Raw genomic sequence first — 21,526 nt, 5'->3', positions numbered from 1 at the left:
AAATGAAAGTCAGTTCAAGCAGAAGAATAGGGAATCTTTCTAATTTTTCTTGACCTTAAAGCCTCTCATCAATGCAACGTTCTAGTTTCTGGTTGGAAAACAAAGCTAATGAAAGCAACCATGTTGTCTGCACTTGGGGATAAACGACTGTCCGGATTAGCCTTCCCTGGGAGATGGAAAGGAATGGAGAAGGAGCTCTTTTTCACAGAGGAACCTAGTGTGTCCTCTGCCAGACTTCTTAGGCTGCCAGTCCCTCCATAATATTATCTACTTTATTGTTAAATGTTCTTTTCTGTTGTTGTTGTTGTTTTTTAAAGATAAAGATAGTTCTCTCTCTTTTTTTTTTTCAGACAAACACCTTTAAGGCACAAATATATTTCAGCCCAGACCTTGCAGCCTTGACTGTAACCTATTAAAGTCAACTGGTGGTAGCATGTTCTTATTATAAGATCATCTTTTGAGAGGATGATTACATGTGCTGGAAACTGACATTTGCACACCTAAAATTATAAAGTGTTCAGAAGTGTCATAGGCACATTTTTAAAATATTCATCCTAGAGGAAAGACTAAACTTAAAGAATTAGCCACAGAGATAGAAATATAGAAAGGTGAGAAAAAAAAAACCTAGGGAAAATACAGCTGATTGTGTACGTGAAAAGGCCAGATGGATCTTTGTTCATTTAATTTCACCTTTCCCAGATTCCCTTCAGTAGCTATAACAAGATTTGATGAGTATTAAACTCATGTCTTTAAATTTTTTCATATTACTTGTCATATTGCTTAATTCCAATCAAGGGCTTTCAGAACTCCAAGAACCTAGGACCAAAGTAAAAGCAAGCCACACCAGCCATCTCTGGTCAGTCATCATCATCTCTGTTATCTTCCATGTTTTGCCAGACTTAAAGAGCATTACAGAGCCACAGTCCTTATTAATCTAGGAGTGCCCTGATATGAACAAAGGACAGTTGATGTAACATACTGAGTAATGGAGGCATTAGTTCATCTAAAGTTCATTGCATCACATAGAGCTGGCATACTACGCAAGAATCCTTTTTTTATCCAGGTGTAGCATTACCTGATATCCCACCTAGGTGGGTCTTTAAATTTTCAGCGGGCTGGAACTCTTGTTAAAGAGTAATGGAACTAAATTACTTCACTCTAAGATGGGGCTATATTTGTGGAACAAGCATGGTAAAAAGAAGAGGCATTGAAGAACATGTTTGATACCATGTGATCTCCAAATTTACTGTAAACTGGGCCTGCCTCAGCCAAAATTAGTTTTAATTCTTCTCGGCCCTGTTTTTCATGATGCTTGGTCTTTTTGAATTCAAGACCTATGTCTAAAAGTCATGAGTTCTTAAAAACATTTGATTAGAAATCCCTCTCTCAGACTTTTGAAATGCCCTGTCTTTTCTCAGTCCTTGTATAAAAAAAGACATGCCCTTCTGGTGGTGTAAGAGGGTTGGATGTGGCCTTATTTCTCTAAATCCCCTTTGTGTCAAAAGACCAATCGTATCTATGGCCCAGGCCTCTGTTTCTTTTGTTACCATTCTTTTTTTTTTTTTTTTTTACAAGCTTCTCTCCCATCTGTCTTTCTAAGAGGAGCAAGAGTAGGGGATGTTTAATAGACACTTGTTGAATTTTTATCTCCTTGGCAGTGTCCTGGACAGTCCTAGCCGACTGGATGAGGAACACCGGCTTATAGCACGCTATGCTGCCCGGCTGGCTGCAGAGGCAGGGAATGTGGTGAGTAATCAGAGGATTCCCATAGATTACAAAAGTTAGCATTACTTTAATATACAAGTGGTAGGGGGACAGTAAACATGAAACTCGGGAGAGCAAGAATCTCAGGGACAGGAGAGGAATGGGTTTAGAGAGGGAATTACAGTGGCTCTAATTTTATCTATAAATTCCATTTCTTTAAAAAATGAATCGAGAACAGAAAAAGTGTCAATTTGGTTCTTAAAAAGATCAATAAAATTAATAAATCCCTAGAAATCCTGATCGAGAAAAAAAGAAAGAAAACACAAATTACCAATATCACAAATGTAAAAGAGACATCACTACAGATCCTACAGCCATTATAAGGATGCTAAAGGAATATTATGAGCAACTTTTTGCCAATGAATTTGATAGCCTAGGTGAAATAGACAAAATCCTTGAAAGATAAATTAACAAAACTGACATAAAAATAAATAGAAAATCTAGATATTCTTAAACCTGTTAAAGAAATTGTATTGATAACTGACTTCCCACAAGGAAAACTTCAAGCTCCAATGGCTTAACTGTTAAATATTATCATCATATTCTCAAAGAAGAAATTCTAGCAATCTGACATAAAGCTGGCATACTACACGAGAACCCTATTTTCTAATAGAAAAATAGAGGAAGAAGGAACACTTCCAAGTCATTTCATCAGGCCCCTATAAACTGATACCAAAAGAATACAAGGCAATCACAAGCAAAGAAAATTGATCGTCAAATTCTCTTATGAACATGGATAAAATAAATCCTTAACAAAATATTAGCAAATTGAATCCAGCAATATGCAAGCAGGATAATACTCCATGATCAAGTGAGATTTGTTTTAGGAATACAAATATATTTAATACACAAAATCAACCGTATTAGCAGTTTAAAGAAGGAAATTATAAGATCATTTCAATAGATGCAGAAAAAGCATGTAACAAAATATAATACCCATTTATGCTAAGACTCAATGCACAAGGAGCAGAAGAAACTTTCTCAATCTGATAAAGAATACCTACAAAAAAAACATACAGCTAATATTACACTTAAAGTTTAAGTTTTGGAATACGTCCCCTACCTAATATTCAGAACAAGACAAAGATGTCCCCTTTCACCACCCCTATTCAGAGTGATACCAGAGGGCCTAGCCAGTGCAACATCACAAGAAAGGGGCAGAAATACTGGAAAGGAAGAAGTAAAACCATTATTATTTGCAGATGACATGACGATATAGAAAGTTCCAAGGAATCTACAAGAACACTACTAGAACAAATTGGTGACTTTATAGCAATGTTGCAAGATATACAAAGTCAATATTAAAATTTTGATTATTTCTGTCTACCTGCAGTGAACATTTAGACAATTAGATTTAGGAAAAAGATCATTTACTATAACATTAAAAAACATCAAATACAAGCCAAGAGTGAGATGAAAGGAGGAATGATCTGAAGCCAAAATGACAGACTGTGTAAGCATTGTCCACGTAAAGGAAATGCAATGTGTGCCCACTGGGTGTTTCAGCATGTGTAAAGGCCCTGAGGTTAGAGGCTTCACAGAGAACAACACTGGAGTGAAATCAGGCTGGGCAGGCAGGCCAGATCGCTCAGGACCGTATTCTGCAAACACAGTATATTAATTACAGAAATGTGTACCAATTTATATTTACATTTCATAGGAAGGTAGAGTTATGAAAGCTGCCAATGGAGAGTCTTGCTTTGTTTTTCCCCCTCAAAAAGTAACTTATTCCTTTGGGTTTGTTTAGAATTCAAAATCTTTTCTTTGAAAATCTGATATTAGGTCATGCCTCAGACTCTTAACATTACAGCTCTAAAGGTTAGTGAAATAGAACAGAACAGGGAAAAAAGCAAAGTTCCGTTTCATCAGTTAAACCTCACGCATACCCTCAATCAGTCACAACTGTTCAAGCTATTTTAGCAATTAAAATTTATATGTAAAATCAATGGAATTTGTTGAGAGGGACAGCGTTGTGGTTGAATTTTTAAAATTAAGTATACTTAATGCCGTTATATAGTCTGGTTGACTTTACATAGTATTTTTTTTTATGCTGTAAATTAAAGCTCCGAAGCCATTTGACCCTCAAAAGGAGATTGCAATTCTCCTTCACTGCAAACAAGATAACTCTGTTTACACCTGATAGTTTCTGATACCAATTCTTACTCGTGTGAAAATGAGGGTTGTTCGAATGGGCTTGAGACTAAATACTGATATGGTCCCTTTCATCTTCAGTTTATTTTTCAAAGTGTAGCTGTCTTATAAATATTGGACTCTCAGCCAGGATTCTTCTTGACTAGACTTCTGTTAAACAGACTTCTAATCTGCTAATCTCTCCCTGATACAGGTGCTTTGCATAAAGTGGGTGTAGCGCTCAGAAGAATTTATTTATAGCCTGCCAGATAGGCTTTGTATTGACTTTTTTTTTTTCCCTAAAACCTTCTTCCACAAAGAAAGACCATTAAATCATGTGAGCAGTCGGCATTACGCCCTGGGGAGTGCCTCAGCATCGAGCCCCATGTCTCCCCGGGTGGCCCACCTGGCCACGGACACCTTCTTCACACGCGCCCCGGAATAAAGAAATGCTCGCTCCCTTAGACCAGCCAGGAAAACTAATTTGTGTTTCTGAAGTGCCTAAATGCCTTTACAAAACAAAACTACAGTGTGTGGCAAATCAAAATAATAACTGCACATTCGTAACGTTTTATCACAAATGTCACCAGCATTAGATATAAGGAGATGCTTTGGGTTTGCTTTTAAAGTCATTTTTCTTTATGAAAAAATTAAAAACTCATAAAGGAACACTTGGGAGAAAGGTGAAAGGAAGGGGAAATACGTAGTTTCATTCCACCAAACTTGAACACGTTTTTGAGAAGTTTTTTTTCAGGAGCCCCATCCTGGCCCTCACAGCCTCATCATGTGTCAGCATGCACCATACCAGGTCTCCCCATGGCTTCTTAGAGTGAAAGATCCATGGTATCCATATGGTGTCTTGCACACATTTAATGACTCAAAATGCCCCATAAAATAATAATTGTCAAACCTGGCTACATATTATAATCGTGTAAAGCATTAAAAAAATATATAGATCCTTGACTTTGCCACAGACCTACTGAATCAGAATCTCTGGGTTTTGGGGATCTCTTGATTTTTATGTTAAAAAAGAAAAAAATAAAAAAATTTTCCCATCTTCTTATTCACAGCTAGCTTTGTAACCACTACCCTAAAAAGCATTATTGGGTTTTTGAGAGGCAAGAGAGATATTAATAATCCACATCCCTCCAGTGAGTCTAAGTGGGGTTGGGACGAGGGCAGGACTTACCCTGGGATACAGGGAAGTCCGGTTAACAGCAGGCACATCTCTTTGGGACTCACCCTGGCCAGTCTATTTTTAGGAGCTCCAGACATGCATGTTACCAGATTGCAGTTTGCTGACGGTCGGCCTGCTTTGGTTGTATAACATTTGTCCAGTTTTAGTCACAGGGGTCTTGTTTCATATCCTGTATTTTTTCAGAGGTATCTCCATCTCATTAAAGACGATGGAGCTCTGTGAGATGACCTCAACCTAAGAGAAAGCTAGTGTAACAAAGGAAGTGATCCTCTTCGCTGTCTTTTTGTAAATATTTCCACTTTACAGACAGGAAAATAAAGGCATAGTAAAACAAAATAACTCGAGGTGTGCATGGCAAGTAAGTAGCAAAACCTAGGATTCCTAACTAGTCTGCCTTACTTCCATTCTTACCCCACTTCAGTAAATTCTCCACTTGGTAGCCAAAGCAGTGTTGTCTGTAATAAACTTTTATTATAGAACAGGTTTAGGTGTACAGAAGAATTGTGAAGCTAGTACTGAGGATTTCCATATAGCCTACACTCAGTTTCCCCCATTATTAACATCTCACATTGGTCTGGAATGTTGGTTGTAATTACTGAGCCAGCAGTGATACATTATTATTGACTAACGGCCATACTTGGTGTAGGTCCTGTTCGTTTTTCACCTAATGCCCTTTCCTGTTCCAGGGTCTCATCCAGGACCACTTTGTGTTCAGTGGTCCTTTCTCCTGGGGTTCCTCTGGGCTGGGACAGTTTCTCTGGCTTCCCTTGTTTTCTGATGACCTTGGCCGTTTGGAGGGGTGCTAGTCCAGCATGGTAGAAGGGCCCTTCATTGGGATTAGTCCGACGTCTTTCTCCTGATTAGACGGGGACTGTCGGATATGAGGAAGAAGAGGGGAGGGCCCTTTTTCTAACATCACATCGAGGGCACGTAGTATTAAAATCATTTATCACCGTCGATGTTGACCTTGCTCACCTGGCGGAGGAAGTGTTCGTCAGCGTTTTCCAACATAAAGTTTCTCTTTCGCCCCTTCCCACCTGTCCTCTTTGGAAGGAAGTCACTGTGGACAGGCCTCACAGGAGTTAGGCTCACCTCCTTGAGCGTAGGGTATGTTCATGCATTATTTGGAATTGATAAATTTTTCTGTTCAGAATCCTATGGTGGATTCAGAAAACCACGCGGGAGCAGCAGCAAGCCTCTGCCTTCACCCTTGTTTCTGCCCAGCCGGCTCGCCCCCCTGACCTCCCCCTGGTCCCTCCGACCTCCCCCTGGTCCCTCTGACCTTCCCCTGGTCCCTCCGACCTCCCCCTGGTCCCTCTGACCTCCCCCTGGTCCCTCTGACCTCCCCCTGGTTCGCTTCCCCATCTCATTGAGTCTGAGAGCAGTTTCACAACCACCTCATTTAAAAAGAGTCTCTGTCTCAGCTCACTGTTTCATTACCCTGTATTTCTTCATCACATTTACCACAACAGGCCTTACATATTTGATTTCTTTCTTTTTTTATCCCCTAACGTGTCCCCAGTTTCTAGAATGGTATCTAGCACATAGTGAATGCTCAGGAAATATTTGTTGAATAAAAGAATGAATGAAGTATTTAATATTTGAAGGAAATCATCTTTAGATCTCTTCTTGCCAAAGTAGTCTATGTCTTTATGATCTAATAATTCCCTTTCTGTCTTTTTCTCTTCACTGTCCTGGAGGAATTTTAGGAAAAAGGATAACCTGGCTTTTTAAAATTACTTTATTTTATTTTATTTTTTAAAATATTTTTATTGTTGGTAGTATTATAGATATCTCCCATTCCCCCTCCCCTCTTATGTTTTAAAGGAACAGCATGGTGTTTATGATAGTCCTATCTAATAAAAGAGTAATATGCAGATTGACCATCACTCCAACACACAAGATGGCCAGCAGGGGATGGCAGTTGGGAGGGACCAGGCCTCCAAGGGAGAGCAGTTGGGGGCGATCAAGCCTGCAGGGGAGGGCAGTTAGGGCAGAGGAGGGAAGTTGGGGGCGACCAGGCCTGCAGGGAAGGGCAGTTGGGAGGGACCCAGGCCTGCAGGGGAGAGCAGTTGGGGGTGACCAGGCCTGCAGAGGAGGGAAGTTAGGGGCAAACAGGCTGGCAGGGGAGTGGTTAGGGGGTGATCAGGCTGGCAGGCAGAAGCGGTTAGGGGCAATCAGGAAGGCAGGCAGGCGAGCAGTTGGGAGCCAGCAGTCCTGGATTGTGAGAGGGATGTCCGACTGCCCATTTAGGCCCGATCCCGTTTAGGTAGTCGGACATCCCTCGAGGGGTCCCAGATTGGAGAGGGTGCAGGCTGAGCTGAGGGACACTCCCCCCCCCCATGCACAAATTTCGTGCACCGGGCCTCTAGTAAATAAATAAAATTGTTATTGAATGCACTTGACTGTGTATGAAGTCTGACCGGGTGAGATAAGCCAGCAGTGGACACTCACCACCAGGGCTCTCCCTGTGTGTCTCCATGCATGGCGCCCAGGCGGGACCGCTGCCTCGGGATCTGAACCTTCCTCCAGCCCCCGCAGCCCCCCGTGTCTTTGTATTTGAGTGACACTTGGTGCCAAAGATTCCTGCCGATTAGGAGTCACTATTGATGGTAACTTTTGATTGCTGTATTAACCTCTTCAGACACTCAAAACTGAAAAGACCCTTCAGAGGTTTCCAGCGAAATACTGTGGGGTTTTTGTTTTGTTTTTTTTTCTATCATATGAAGCAAATTCCTTTCAGAGATCATTCCTCGTCCATCATTCTCCCTGACCCCACTCTAATAAGGAGCCATTCGTTGTAACTCCAGTTTTCAGAAATTGTAAACCCGTTATTCATAGCAGGTTCCGTCTCAGGCAAGCCATTTTCCCCAGGTTCAACTCAGGCTCTCACAAGACTCTTAATAAAATATAGAAAATTTGCTGAATTGGCTGCTGGTTCACTCTTCTCTGGAGGAAGAAAAATCACCTTGTTTTTCTCTAAGAAGAAAAATATTTGTTAGTTTGGTTGAAAAGTCTCCCACCCAGATTTGCTATGCTGCTTTGCCCTGTTTATTTAGGAAGTGCCACATGAAAAGATGTTCTTATTGTACTTACTGTATCTTCACGCTTAAGGGAGAAAACAAGGTTTCTGCGTCATCGTAGGTCATGCTTTGGACAGAACTTAAGAATGTGCAGAGTGAAGCGTAGCCATCGAAGTGCCTTCCTGAGAGCTTTCCTTCTGGTTAATCAATAAAGGGGAAGCATCACCTATTCATCCGTTTTCCTCGCTTGTGTTGATTCGCTTCCATATTCTTAAAGGGGGTAACAGCGCTAGAAACATCAGTGGACTTTGCAAATCAAGACTACAGTGATTTCTCCAAAGATGATATGTAAATGGCCAATAAAACGTAAAAGTATGCTTAGCATATTAGTCATTAGGAAGATGTGAATTGAATCCACAATGAGATAGCATTTCATACCCGCTAGGATGACTGTGATCAAAAAGAAGGGCAAGCCCCCACTGGTTAGGCTCAGTGGGTAGGGCGTCGGCCTGCAGACTGAAGGGTCCCAGGTTGATTCCAGCCGAGGGCACATGCCCAGGTTGCGGGCTCGATCCCCAGGAGGGGACGTGCAGGAGGCAGCCGATCCATGATTCTCTCTCATCATTGATGTTTCTGTCTCTCTCTCCCTCTCCCTTTCTCTGTGAAATCAATAATTTTTTTTTTTTTTTTTAAAAGAAGGGCAATAACAAGTGTTGACCAGGACATGGAAAAAAGTGGAATCCTTGTGTATGTTGATAGTGGGATGTAAAATAGTGCAGCCACTTAGGAAACCAGTTTGGCAATTTTTCAAATGGCAGTTACTGTATGACCCAGCAATTCCATTTCTAGAAACATGCCCAAGAGAAATGAAAATATGTCTCTACACAAAAACTTGCCCACAAATGTCTATAGCAGCATTATTCAAATTATACCAAAAAAAAAAAAAAATGGGAACAGCCCAAATATCCATCAACTCTGGAGTAAACAAGATGTGGTATATCCACATAATGGAATATTATTCGGCTGTAAAAACAAGAATGAGATACTGATACATGCTATAACATGGATGAGCCTTGAAAATATTTTGCTAAGTGAAAGAAGCCAGACATAAAAGATCACATATTATATAATTCCATTTGTATGAAATATTCAGAATCGGCAAGTCTACAGAGACAGAAAGTAGATTAGTAGTTGTCAGGGTTGGGGAGGGGACCAGGTGGAGTGGCTGCTAATGAGTATGGGGTTTCCTTGTGGGGTGATGAAGATATTCTGGAATTAGTGATGATGGTTTAATAATCTCATACATATATTTGAAACCACTGAATTGCATACTTTCAAGGGTTAGATTTTATGGCATGTAAATTATATATCCACTTTTTAAAACCCACAGTTAGATACTTCACACCCACCAGGATGATTAAGACCAAAAAGACAATGACAAGTGTTGACAAGATGTTGAGAATCAAACCCTGATTCGTTGTTGGTGGGATTGTAAAATGGCATAGCCACTTGGGAAAACAATTGGACAGTTCCTCCAAAAGTTAAATATAGAGTTAGACCATATAACTCAGGAGTTCCACGTTTAGGTGCTAGCCCAAGAGAAATGGAAATGTACATCAACACAAAGCCACTTCATTTAATAGCCCAAAGCTGAATCAATGAAATACTACTCAGCAATGAAAAGGAGGGAACTCCTAATTCATGGAAGAACGTGAATGGAACTCAGAAACATCATGCTAAGTAGAAGCTAGAAGCCAGCGATGACATGTTCTATGATTCCATGTGTGTGAAGTTTCTAGGAAAGGCAAAGCTAGACAGCAGACCAATGGTTGCCTGCAGTGGGGATGGGAGGGAATGGCAGTTGACCACAAATAAGGGGATTTTTTTGTGTGTGTGTGGTGATGGAAAACGTTCCAAAATTGGACTGTGGTGATTGGCTCCACAACTATTTAAGTTTACTAAGACTCATTGAATTCATTGTACACTTTTAATGGGTGGATTCTATGGAAGGTAATTTTTACCTCAAAAACCTGTTTTTTAAAAATATCAACTGTCTAGGACTCTGGATATATTTGAATCAGGAAAAAAAACACACACACCAACAAACCTTTCTTTCTCCTCACTGTAGACCCGTCCTCCCACTGACTTGAGCTTTAACTTCGATGCCAACAAGCAACAAAGACAGCTTATTGCAGAACTGGAAAACAAGAACAGGTAAGAAAGCAGAGGCTGAGCCAGTTTCTGAAGTCCGAGATCATCACGGGAGTATCTGGTTCTCGTTTTCCTTGCAGACCAGATGGCTTCTGACCACAAAGGAAGTTCCCACCTCAGGGAATATAGGCCAGCCCAAGTCCAGTAAATTCCCCGGACGCTACATCGCGTATCTGCATGGCGTCCCTTGTGCTGGTCCCAAAGCCTGCCCGCCGGCCTCAGGGAGATTCTTTCCCAGGACCTTCTCCCCTTCATAGCTGTGCTCCCCGCACACGGTTTCTTCCTTCACTCCCAGCAGCCTTTTACTCTACCTCGTCATCTCGTTTCGGCTGATTAGGCTGCATGTGACTGTCTGGTCATTTAAAGGCTTTGGAGACCGGACAGCAACACCATTATGCACTGACGGGTAGAAACCAGGCCCGGGAGATTGGACGTAACGTAACAGGCGTCGGGTAGAAGCAGCTGTCCATCTCTCGGGGGTCAGGGGAGGACTTGGGGGAGTTAGCACAGTCCTCTCGTCCTTTCCCTAGAGAGGAGCGGAATATTCTGGTTGTCATTTTCCTTCTGTGGAGATTTCTTCACGTTCTTGAGCATTTTTATGGCTTTTTCTGCCACAGAGGATTGTTTCCTTGAATAAGTGTCAAGGGCCACAGAATTAGGAGGGTGTCCGTGTCACGTCTTGGTCATGTGGAAGCAATCAGAATGAGACTGGCAGAGGCTGCACTACTGGAGTGGAAACTTCCAGCAGGAAGAGAGAGGGTGTGGAGGCCTGTGTGGCATCTCCCTTTCTTGCATCCCCTCCAGAGAGATCCTGCAGGAGATCCAGCGTCTGCGCCTGGAGCACGAGCAGGCCTCCCAGCCCACCCCCGAGAAGGCCCAGCAGAACCCCACGCTGCTGGCAGAGCTGCGGCTGCTGAGGTAAGTGGGGATGCTGCCTCGAGTTATAATCTGCCTCGGTAGGAGTTTATGCCCCAGGGAACCAAATCAGTGAGAGAGAGTCCGTTTACCAGAACAATTAGTCATGTTCGAGCAGACACCGATGCAGTCCACTCTTCCTGTGGCTGCTTCAGATGCTTGGACATGAAGGAGTGAATAATATTTGGAAGGGGGTGGGATAGCTCTGAGTCCTAAATTTATGGGGTCTGTTTAGGGAAAAGTAAACCACCTGGAGGTCCAGACCTAAGAGGGACTAGGAGGTGGGGTGCTAACGATAGGATTGAAGGTGGGGTCTGGGGCCGTGCTCGCCAATAGAAATACAGGGCGCACATGTGTAATTACAACTTTTCTAACAGCCACAGTGAAAAGCTAAAAGGAAATAGAAGTCATTAATTTTAATACTCTCTTTTACTTGACCCGATATAGCCAAATATTGTCATTTCCACATTTAATTGACACTGAAAAAAATAGTAATGAAATATTTTACTTTCTTTTGTCCACACGAAAAATTTGAATCCAGTGTGTGTGTGTGTGTGTGTGTGTGTGTGTGTGTTACATTTTCAGTGCATCATGCAGACTAGCCATGTTTCAAGTGCTGAGTAGTCACGTGTGGCTCCTGGCTACCATATTGGAGAGCCAAGGTCTGGATTGTGCAGGGCAAGAGTCAGTGACGCTAGAGATTCTATTGAGGTTATGGCATCGGATGAGGAAATGAATACAGCTTTCCTTTGAGCAGGATTGCAAACTTCAAAAAACACTTTCATAGTCATTATCTTAATTGTTCCTCAAAATATTGATGTTACTGATTATTAGTCCCATCATACAGAACAGAAAATTGAGGCTCAGACAGGTTAAGTGGCGTGATCAAGGCTGCCTATTTAATAGGCCTCACCATCATAGATGAAATCAGGGTTAATCAGGCTAAGAGACCAGTGTGTGTGAGAGAGACGTAAGGAGCACTTGGAGAAAGTGGGAGAAGTGAGAATAGAAAGATAGACACGTAAATTTCCAGAAAAGAATTATCTGAATTGGGTGACTTAATTGAATGTAGTTTAGAAACAGGAAAGTATCAAAGAGGACGGAGTTTTTCAGCTCTGACAACTGGAATGAAAAAGTGAGAGACCAGGAAGTTGGGAAAGAGAACCATCGGAGGAGGAAAGTCTTAAGTTTCGTTTTGGGCCTATGGAGCTAGAGTTGACATGAAACTGTCCTCAGAGAACAGAGTTCTCTTGGACACAGCCCTCCTGAGTCTGTCACGCTTCTAGCACCTGCTGTCTGGTGCTGGCAGCCCTGGCTACTGAACCCTGTCTTCCCTGCTCAGTCTTTATACCCTTTCTCCACTATTCATTTAAATTTGGACTGGTTCTGTGTGTTTCTCTGAATGAGGTATTTGACTTGCTGATGAAGAATTTTTTTCAATTACTTTAATAATTATATTGTACTTTTCCTCTATATGGCCATGTATACTTTCCAGAGCATGTTTACATGCTATTCTCACAATAGTAAAGTGGGCAAAATAGATCCATCATTCCTTTATGCATAAGGCATCAGAGGTTAAATGGCTTGCTCAGCATCTCATACTCTTGTAAGTAGCAGAACCGGGTCCAAAAGTGATGCTACCTGGCCGTAGGCCCTTTTTCCTGAGTTTCGTTTCTGATGGGCCTTTCCTCTCGGCCAGGCAGAGGAAAGATGAGCTGGAGCAGCGGATGTCGGCTCTGCAGGAGAGCAGGCGGGAGCTGATGGTGCAGCTGGAGGGGCTCATGAAGCTACTGAAGGTAAGAGCCTGCTCTGGGGCTCCTCCGGCCGCCAGCTGCCTTGTCCACCTCCCACCACAGGGCAGCTCGGCCTCCCCCGTGACGTCGAACAGGAGGAGGCGAAAGGCTTACATGCTGCTGCTGCCTCGTCCCAGTTTCCAGGTACACCTCCACAGCGGCAGTCGAGTTCCGTGTAACGGTCACCTACATCAGCGTAAAGCCTGACTGTGAAAGGAGAAGTTAATAGCTGGAGCCAGAGTAATGTCCAGCTAAAAAGTAATAGTTGCTTTTATGAATGTTTACAAATAGCATATTAGCTATGGATAAGTGACTATTTCCCAACTGTGTAAAGTTTCTTTTAAGACAAATATTCAGGTATTCCACCTACAAATTCCTTTTTTAGTAAGTATCGCAGCAGCACACCAGTCATCAAACCAGCTCTAATCAATCACTGTATTGGGAGGAATAAAATAGCATGTTAGCTCTAGGGTTGGTGAATTGGGGCTTGAATAAATCTGGAATAATCAGGCCTCACTATCTATCTTTGTTGAAGAATATATTACCACACCTACACCCCAGAGCGGAGAAAGGTAGCTTGGCATGGGCGTGTCCTCACCCAGGCCGTGCTGTTGGCACTGAGAGAAGTGTTTGCCCAGCTGTGCCACAGAGGTGCCAGACACATCCGTTCACGCTGCTCACTCCCAAGGCCTGTGCCCTGAACCGCCGTGTTTTGTGGGAGACAGAGTTAGCAGCCAGCGTGGAAATAGCAAAATGCGGAGGACCTCAAAGCAGGCTGAGGGGTGGATTTAATCCTGGGGTAAGGGGAATCTCTGAAGGTTTTGGAAAAAAATAGGAAACTATGCAGAATGAGTGAGAAAGGGGAGAAACTAAAGGACAACAGGAGACTGGTGAGCTCACCCAGGTCCGAAGTGACCAGGGGTCAGACCAGGTCTGGGAAATCACCTGGGAAAATGCCATCTCTTCTTCGGCTCCTCCGTCCTAAACCCGTCCCCTGAGATGAAGCTAGTGGTGTTAGCAACTCGGGGAGATGCGTTTGACTTGCTCAGTCACTTCTTTTAGTCTTGAGTTCAGTTTGCTTCTCGCTTTGATCCTGGATGTTGGGGTTGTTTTTGTCTGGACGTGTTTCTACATTATCCCTGTTGACAGGATTTCTCCTGCGAAATGTTTGAAGTCTAAATGGGTCTCGTTTAAAGAAAGCCTTATGCATAAAACCTGGCCCGGATCCCTGCAATAATTGTCAAGTATGCAGCTAAGCAACCCACCAGCCACTCAACACAGCAGAGATGTCCTAGACCCATTGGCCTGTGGAATATCTGTGGCCGTGGGGGCTTTGGGAGCCCTGCCTCTGGGAGGTTAGCCCACCAGTAGGTCAGGAGATAACACCCACCCCCACTCTTTGCCTGTGTCAAACCTCCCTTTCAGAAGGATGCTCTCAGACACTACCCAGGCAGATGGGAAAGTACCCCAGGCTGACCTTTTTTTAAAAAGGTGAAAGGTTTATACAAGCCAAGGGAAGTCGGGATGAATTTCCTCTAAGTACCACTGTGCACTTTCCCGTCCGCTGGCTGCCCTCAGGGCTCCTTCCTTAGGGCTCCTGGCACAGAGCCCCGCGTGCAGTGCTGTGACCTTGTAGTTCAGCTCTGACGCTTGTGTTCAGGGGCTAAGCAGGATGTGCTGATGCCTGGAACTCTGATCCCTTGTATTTCTCGCTGTTGACTTCCAGTTACAGTTTCAGTAAAATAAGCGGGACCCCGCTGCCCATTTTGTAGGATCCCCTGGCAGGTTCTTAAACACCTTATCGTTTACCCCACCTGACAGGCTGAGCCATTCAGACGGGGAGGAAGAATTTGCAGACACACCAGGGATGTTGTCTCTGTATCCACTGATTAGCATTCACAGTTGAAATCTCGTTTCTTTAGTGTCCAGCTTCCTAGAAGGATTGCGGTCTTAATTTGCGCATGGTGTACACTCCTTAAAAGGTCATACATAGGAATCACTGACTTCCATTAAAATTTCAAAGATGTTTTCCTACTATTAAAAAATATATATTCACCAGTGCGTAGTAGAAGTGCCCTTTACCATTCTCATTTTAATTTCAAAGGACCATCCAGCTTTCGTTGACGTCCAGCCTGCTAGCATTTAATTCTCTCATAAAACAGCTGTAAGCACTTAGTCAAACGGACAGCCAAGCCCCATGCTCTGGGGTGCTCATCAGTTAAAACCCACCACGCACGCTCCCAGCTCACAGGGAGTTCTTTCCTCCCCTTTCCTGACATATTCTGTATTTGGAAAGAAGCATGCATATGCAGCATCACCCTGTATATGAATTCATTTAACAAAAATCTTAAGTCCTTTTTCTTTGGGGGGTGGGGAACAAGGCTGGGTAAAAATTAGTCATATATTTATTTAATTTTTTAAAAAGGTATTGAAATCCTTAGTGTTTAGGTATTTGGCATTAATGGTGAATAAGACTCAATTCCTGCCACCAAGGAGTATCAGGGGCCTTCTTATTGTTTTGGTATTTTAATGACATCATGGAGATGACGCTCAGGTACCCACGTTCCAGAGTGTATCTTTCCCTTACATTCCCTCCACCCCAATTAATGAGGATCTCCATAACCTCACACTTCTTCGGTAATCTAGAAATGGTTATGCGTTGATGTTCCCATTTCTAAATCCTGCTCCCAATAATTTTCTACCTCGTTTTCCATTATTGCTTTTGAAGCAGATGTACCAGGTGAATTCTGCAGTTTTGAATTTGGAAGTGAGGTTTTGAATATAAATTTTTCTACAAATGACTACAGCGGCATTTCGCTGGCTACCCAGCCAGACTCTCCCCCTGAGTGAAAGAGTCTCTCACGTTTTAGGCGATACAACAGCTCTAGATGTCCGCTTTATAACGAAGGTGTTATTACCCCTTTAAATCAAGTTGGCTTCTAGGCCTTGTCATCAGCCAGTGTTTACTGACGCTAATGACCAGTCGTTAACAGAAACGTTCTAAGACCTTATATCTGGCCTGTTTTCTGTGTTGACAGAGCCTTCAAGGCTTTATCTGAAGGGCTTTTGTGAGTTTAAATCATACAACACTATCCTATGTAACAAACTTTGCCAAAGTCCACCCTCTCCCGACCCCAGTGCTCATGGGCGGCCTCTCAGTCCTAAACACACCGCCCTGTCCACCTCCCCATCCTCACCTGACAGATGTTAATGGTTTCATGTCTTTGGACAAACTACACACACCCGTCACCAAGTGTGCCCAGTGAAGCATTGCTGTGTGAAACTTCCCTGTGCTGCTGAGCCAAAGCAATGTTTTCCCCGATCCCAAACCTGGAGAAACTGCGAGAATAGGGAGGTGACTTAGGAACAGTTCTAAGAAATTACATGCTGGTCTTTTGCCCTCAGATGCAATGTCAGCCTCTAAGGATTTGCGCCCTCCCTCGCTCGCCATCTCAATTTCCATTTAACACTTAATGCCAGCAAAAACCCTACATTTTAAAATTGTTTCCTAACTCTCCTAGGGCTATTTGCCTTACCCCCAACCCCCAGGAAGCCTGGCTAGGAAGGGAGCTGGCTTCCTACCTGCAAAACTGGAACCCCTTCTAACTGGAGCCATGAATGCCGCCGCAAAAGCTTCAAGACCCCAGCCTCGCAGGCCGACTCGGCTCATGCTCGGGGCCCACTCTGCCTGGCTCCTGTGAGTCTAGGTTTGGCCAGGCTTCTCGCAGCTGGCTTTGATTATGAGAACATCTTCCTGGGCTGAGTTGGAAGTTTTTTGGTGCCCGTTTAATTTCTAGTCCACGTTTTTCCCTTGCAGGATTAAAATTATTTTCTCCAAATTTTTACTTCCTCTCTCCCTTTTGTAATTTCTGGTCTTCACTGAAACCATTCTTGCCATTTACACTCAGATCTGCACACTGAGAAGCCCTCATCCTTTCCTAAGACTTCCTCCATATGTTCAGTCAGGTCTGCCTGGCCCCGACCGGTATGCCTCAGTGGTTGAGCAATGACCTGTGAACCAGGAGGTCATGGTTCAATTCCTGGTCAGAGCACATGCCCGGGTTTCAGGCTCAGTCCCCAGTAGGGGGCATGCAGGAGGCAGCCGATCAATGATTCTCTCTCATCATTGATGTTTCTATCTCTCTCTCCCTTCCTCTCTGAAATCAATAAAAATATATATATTTTTAAAAGACTGCCTGGCCCTAACCAGTTTGGCTCAGTGGGTAGAGTATCAACCTGCAAACTGAAAGGTCCCAGGTTCGATTCCGGTCAAGGGCATGTACCTTGGTTGCGGGCACATCCCCAGTGGGAGGTGTGCAGGAGGCAGCTGACCAATGTTTCTCATCAATGTTTCTAACTCTCTATCCCTCTCCCTTCCTCTCTGTAAAAAAAATCAATAAAAATATTTTTAAAAAAGACTGCCTGGATGGATCCAATTTAAATAGAACCAGTGCAACTGCTTGTAGATGTGTATACTTGGGCCAAAGAGCAGAGGCTCCCTGACCACAGTTACCCACGATGAGGCACAGAAAGGAAGCAAAGACATCCCTTAAAAGACAGAGGCTGAGGAACCGTGGGCTGAGGAGAGAGGAAGGTGGAAGTGGGTATCTCTTCTTCACGGTGCATCTTTTTATAGCGCCTGGTGGTGCGTTCTGGAAGGTTAGTTAACAGGTGTCTGCTCTGGGCACCCTCACTGCGAGGCTGTAAAAGACAGAGACCCTCTCGTGACTCCAGAGCCTTATGCATAAGAAGTACTAAATGAACCCGCATGAGTTAATGAAACAGTGAGGTCTCAGGGCCCTAAAGCAGTTCCCAGTGTCCTGCGGGGATGGAGCAGCCCAAAAGCCAGTGGAGGGGAGGGGACTACGTTGGAGATGAATCCATGGATATGTGGGTTGCTAGTTGAGGAAGTCCTTAGAGCCGTGGTTCTCACACTAGCAATCATCGAATCATTGTGCTCATTAAATACCCGTCGTGCCCCACCCCAAGAGTTTTGATCCAGTTTGTCTGGGGTGGGGTCCAAAATCTGCATCTCTGACAGGTTTTCAGGTACTGCTGCTGCTGCTGGTCTGTATCCCACACTTTGAGGCCCGCCACCGGGATCAATGTGCCTAACCACCTATGAATACTGTGAAGGGTGAAATAGATGATTGGGCTTTTGAGTCATGGTTGAGCTGCTTCTTTCGGTTTACCCTAAATCGTTAAATGTTGGGCAAGTCAAGCTCTCTGAGCCTTTTTGATGCGTACAATGAAGAAGTTGGACTAGATGGTTTCTGAGGTTCTTTCTTTGCAACTCTCGAAGTTCCCATTGAATGAGCTGGATGGGGCCGAGGCCAGCCCTTGGCTCTGTCCGCTGATGATGTGCTGTGGTGGTCAGGGCTCTGATCTCCGAACCCACGGGCCTGGCTTGATGGGCCCTGTTCTGTCATTTCTCCCAAATGTTTGTGGTGATGGGCATTAATCTCTCTCCTTTTTCCTCTACCTCTTTTGTTTGTTTTCACCACCTCTAGGAGGAAGAGCAAAAGCAGGCAGTAAGTGAACTTCAGAATTCTCCGTCCAGTTCTTGCTCCTTTTGCATGTGCTCCTTCTCCTCATGTAACTGGCATAGACTTCCCCTCTCCTCCCTGCCCAAGGTCATCTGATTATGCGTAGAACCTTCGAGTTCTCTCCATGGTGTTGTACAATGGCCTGAACGTCCCCATCATGTTTTCCTAGTAGAGCATGTCCTTGTTGGAAACCAGAGCTTGTTGAGTAGTTTTTCAGAGCACACATCTGCCGTGTTTGAGTATGCATGATTGTCCAGACTACAATTGCATTTCCCTGCTCTTGCTTTCCCTGCTGCTTCCTGTCTGGAGTGACTTTAATTGCTTGAAACAGCTCGTGGAGCGGTGGGGGTGAGCTCAGGTCTGAGCACTGTGTCCTGAGTGACTGCATGGAAACGCGTTCTGGCGATAACCTCAGATGTGCTTTCGTCTCGCACAGGCTCCTGGGCACTGCAGCTCCAGTCGCCTCTTAACAAAGTTACCGATGAAAACGGAGGGAGGGGCTGGTGACGCCGTGGGTTCCCGTTCAGGGCCCACTCCAGAGGGAGCTCTGGTTTCTCCTCGGGCGGCTGTGGCACGGTGCTCCGGGGAGGTTTATGTCTGTTTTTATTTATCCTGATAGCCGCGAACCCACACAGGAACATCAACTGAGAGCCTGTTTGCAATAGTAGCACCATATGTTTATATGACATAGTAAGGTTTTCAAAGCATCTATCTTTTACATAAGCTAAAGCTGATTTTTAATTTACCTCGGGGCTTTTTTTTTTTAAAGAGAGAAATATGAAATGTTTAATTCAGAAATTTTAATTATTTCTTTTTTCAAAAAACAAACCTACCCATGTTTCAGATTAAGAATGGGAATATAAAACATCGTGTTTTTTATTTTTTCCAGTTCGGAGAGCAGCGGTCATAGAGAATAAAGAGGAGAGGAGGGGAAGGGAAGGATAAGAAAGGATGCCGGAGAGACAGACTGTGAGGAAGAGGGCAGAACAGGAAAGAACCCAGAAACCTCAGTGGCTTTCATGTAAAGCTGTGGCGGGTCTGTTTGTCTTCACTGACACAGTTTCCTGCTGATCTGTGGCACTTCCATGGAATAGATGCACTGACGTGGGCAAGGCAGGAGAAGGCCAGGAAGGCAGGTCAGGTGCAGCAATTGAACGCAGCTACCTGGAAGTGACACACATCGTTTCCACTCCATCTCATTGGCCAGAGCAAGTCACATGGCCTCCAGTTTGCTTAGCACAGGCGTCCTCAAACTACGGCCCCGCGGGCCATATGCAGGTGTTTTTGCCATTTTGTTTTATTACTTCAAAATAAGATATGTGCAGTGTGCATAGGAATTAGTTCATAGTTTTTTTTTAAAAACTATAGTCCGGCCCTCCAACGGTCTGAGGGACAGTGAACTGGCCCCCTGTTTGAAAAGTTTGAGGAACCCTGGCTTAGCAGAAGCAGAGAAGCGGTTCTATCCTTCCTGCTCCCTTCTCCACTCCCTCCCTCGCAGTCTCATCCCCTTGCTCTCTATCGACTGCACCCTTCCTGTTGATACAGGGTGGGCGGGGGGGGGGGGGGGGGCGCGGGATCGCCTCACCGGTGGTTGCTGACCACCAGTGTTCCCCTCTTTCTCTTCACCCGTCTACACCTCAAAGATACACTTTACCGTTAAAACCACTTGTTGGGAACGTTCCAGCAATTCACCCAGACTAACTCTTTCTAAACGTGCCAGCTCAGAGTGCAGCCCATTCTTGGGAGCACCCTGCACCTTCCTGATAACTCTCTCAGAAGGGCAGGCATTATGGGTATTTATTTTAGTGGTAGCAGTAGAACCTCCAACAGACATTTCATTAAAAAAAAACACTGTATGGATTACCGTGTAATCCAAGAACCAGAAATCAATACTACTGTTATATTATTTCTAAGGTCAATTTAAAGCTGACCTTGGGCAGACGAGGGATTAAATCACATGTTCATTTCAGCGACCTTTGATTCCATGTAAGAACATCATCCCCTTGAAGTTGGCACAATGACAAGCTAGACCCAGACTGCTGAAGCCTGCCACTCCCAGGCCTCTTGTGTGTATGTCTTGGGAGTTCTCCAGGGCCAAGGTCCTGAGTTCAAGGTCTAGTCCTCACAGTCTCAAAGGACTGGCGTGTCCCTTGGTGACTTTGAAACCCTCTAGTCCTCACTTCATTGTCTGCACTTTCTTCCAGCAACCACCTCCTTCCCCAGGGTTTGTTCATGCCAACCATCTGCCTTCCACTCTTCCAGACAAACGAATGCACCCTATGAGAAGCTTCAAGGCTGCGTCCATGAAGCCCACCCCTGTGGCTTATCTCTGGGAGGACAGGAATTCCTGGTGCTGTCTTCCTGATAGACCTCAGTCTACCATCCTGTCTTGGCATGGGATTGGACCTCTGACCCTACACTTTGAGAGTGGCCGTAGGCATTTCCTCAAATCCTGGTGCTGTACCGATGACGAGGGTTTTGTAGCTGACCTCAGGCTGGTTCTCATGGTCCGTATTAGCAACCAGGCTAAGGTAGGGAGCCTAGCGTCCTTAACTGAAATGCACATCTGCTTACTTCCAGCTGAAAGAAGCATGTGATTCAGGGTACGATAGATTATTTTACACTCATCTCCATTTGCTGCTAATCATAATTTGGCAAGTAGAATTACTCTCATTTGGAGCTGTAGTATAGATGTCCCAATGCTTAAAAAAAGAAAGAAAGCGAGATGGAGGGAGGGAGGGGCATGCTTTCTAAAATTAGAGGCAATGCAGAGAGACAGTTTACTGCAGCTAAAGTGGTACCTTTAATAAGACTCCATACCAGCTCACCACTGCTCTACAGAGCTGGCTAACCACAAATCCTTTGGTGCTTTTATTATTATATTCTCTTTTTAACTTCAGAATGTATAACATTCACTAGTTATACATTGCTTTCACAATTCATATT

At 44.1% G+C, this 21,526-nt stretch overlaps 1 protein-coding gene across 11 annotated transcripts in view; it reads left to right on the top strand.

Moving 5' to 3' along the window:
• DTNB (dystrobrevin beta) overlaps positions 1-21,526 on the top strand; it is a 155,460-nt gene that overhangs the window by 111,981 nt on the left and 21,953 nt on the right. For all 11 annotated transcript variants that reach the window (XR_013814668.1, XM_079792384.1, XM_079792392.1 and 8 more), the window contains 4 exons: positions 1,659-1,746; positions 10,244-10,329; positions 11,131-11,244; positions 12,941-13,037. Coding sequence is in view for 10 of the 11 variants with exons in the window: in XM_079792384.1 (XP_079648510.1) it covers positions 1,659-1,746; positions 10,244-10,329; positions 11,131-11,244; positions 12,941-13,037 (385 nt within the window). In the remaining variant the exon portion in view is untranslated. The remainder of the gene's footprint in view (positions 1-1,658; positions 1,747-10,243; positions 10,330-11,130; positions 11,245-12,940; positions 13,038-21,526) is intronic.

Source organism: Cnephaeus nilssonii (genome assembly GCF_951640355.1).
Source record: "Cnephaeus nilssonii genome assembly, chromosome: 15".
In the NCBI taxonomy this organism is placed as follows: domain Eukaryota; kingdom Metazoa; phylum Chordata; class Mammalia; order Chiroptera; family Vespertilionidae; genus Cnephaeus; species Cnephaeus nilssonii.
This window is presented reverse-complemented; position numbering and strand designations above follow the sequence as displayed.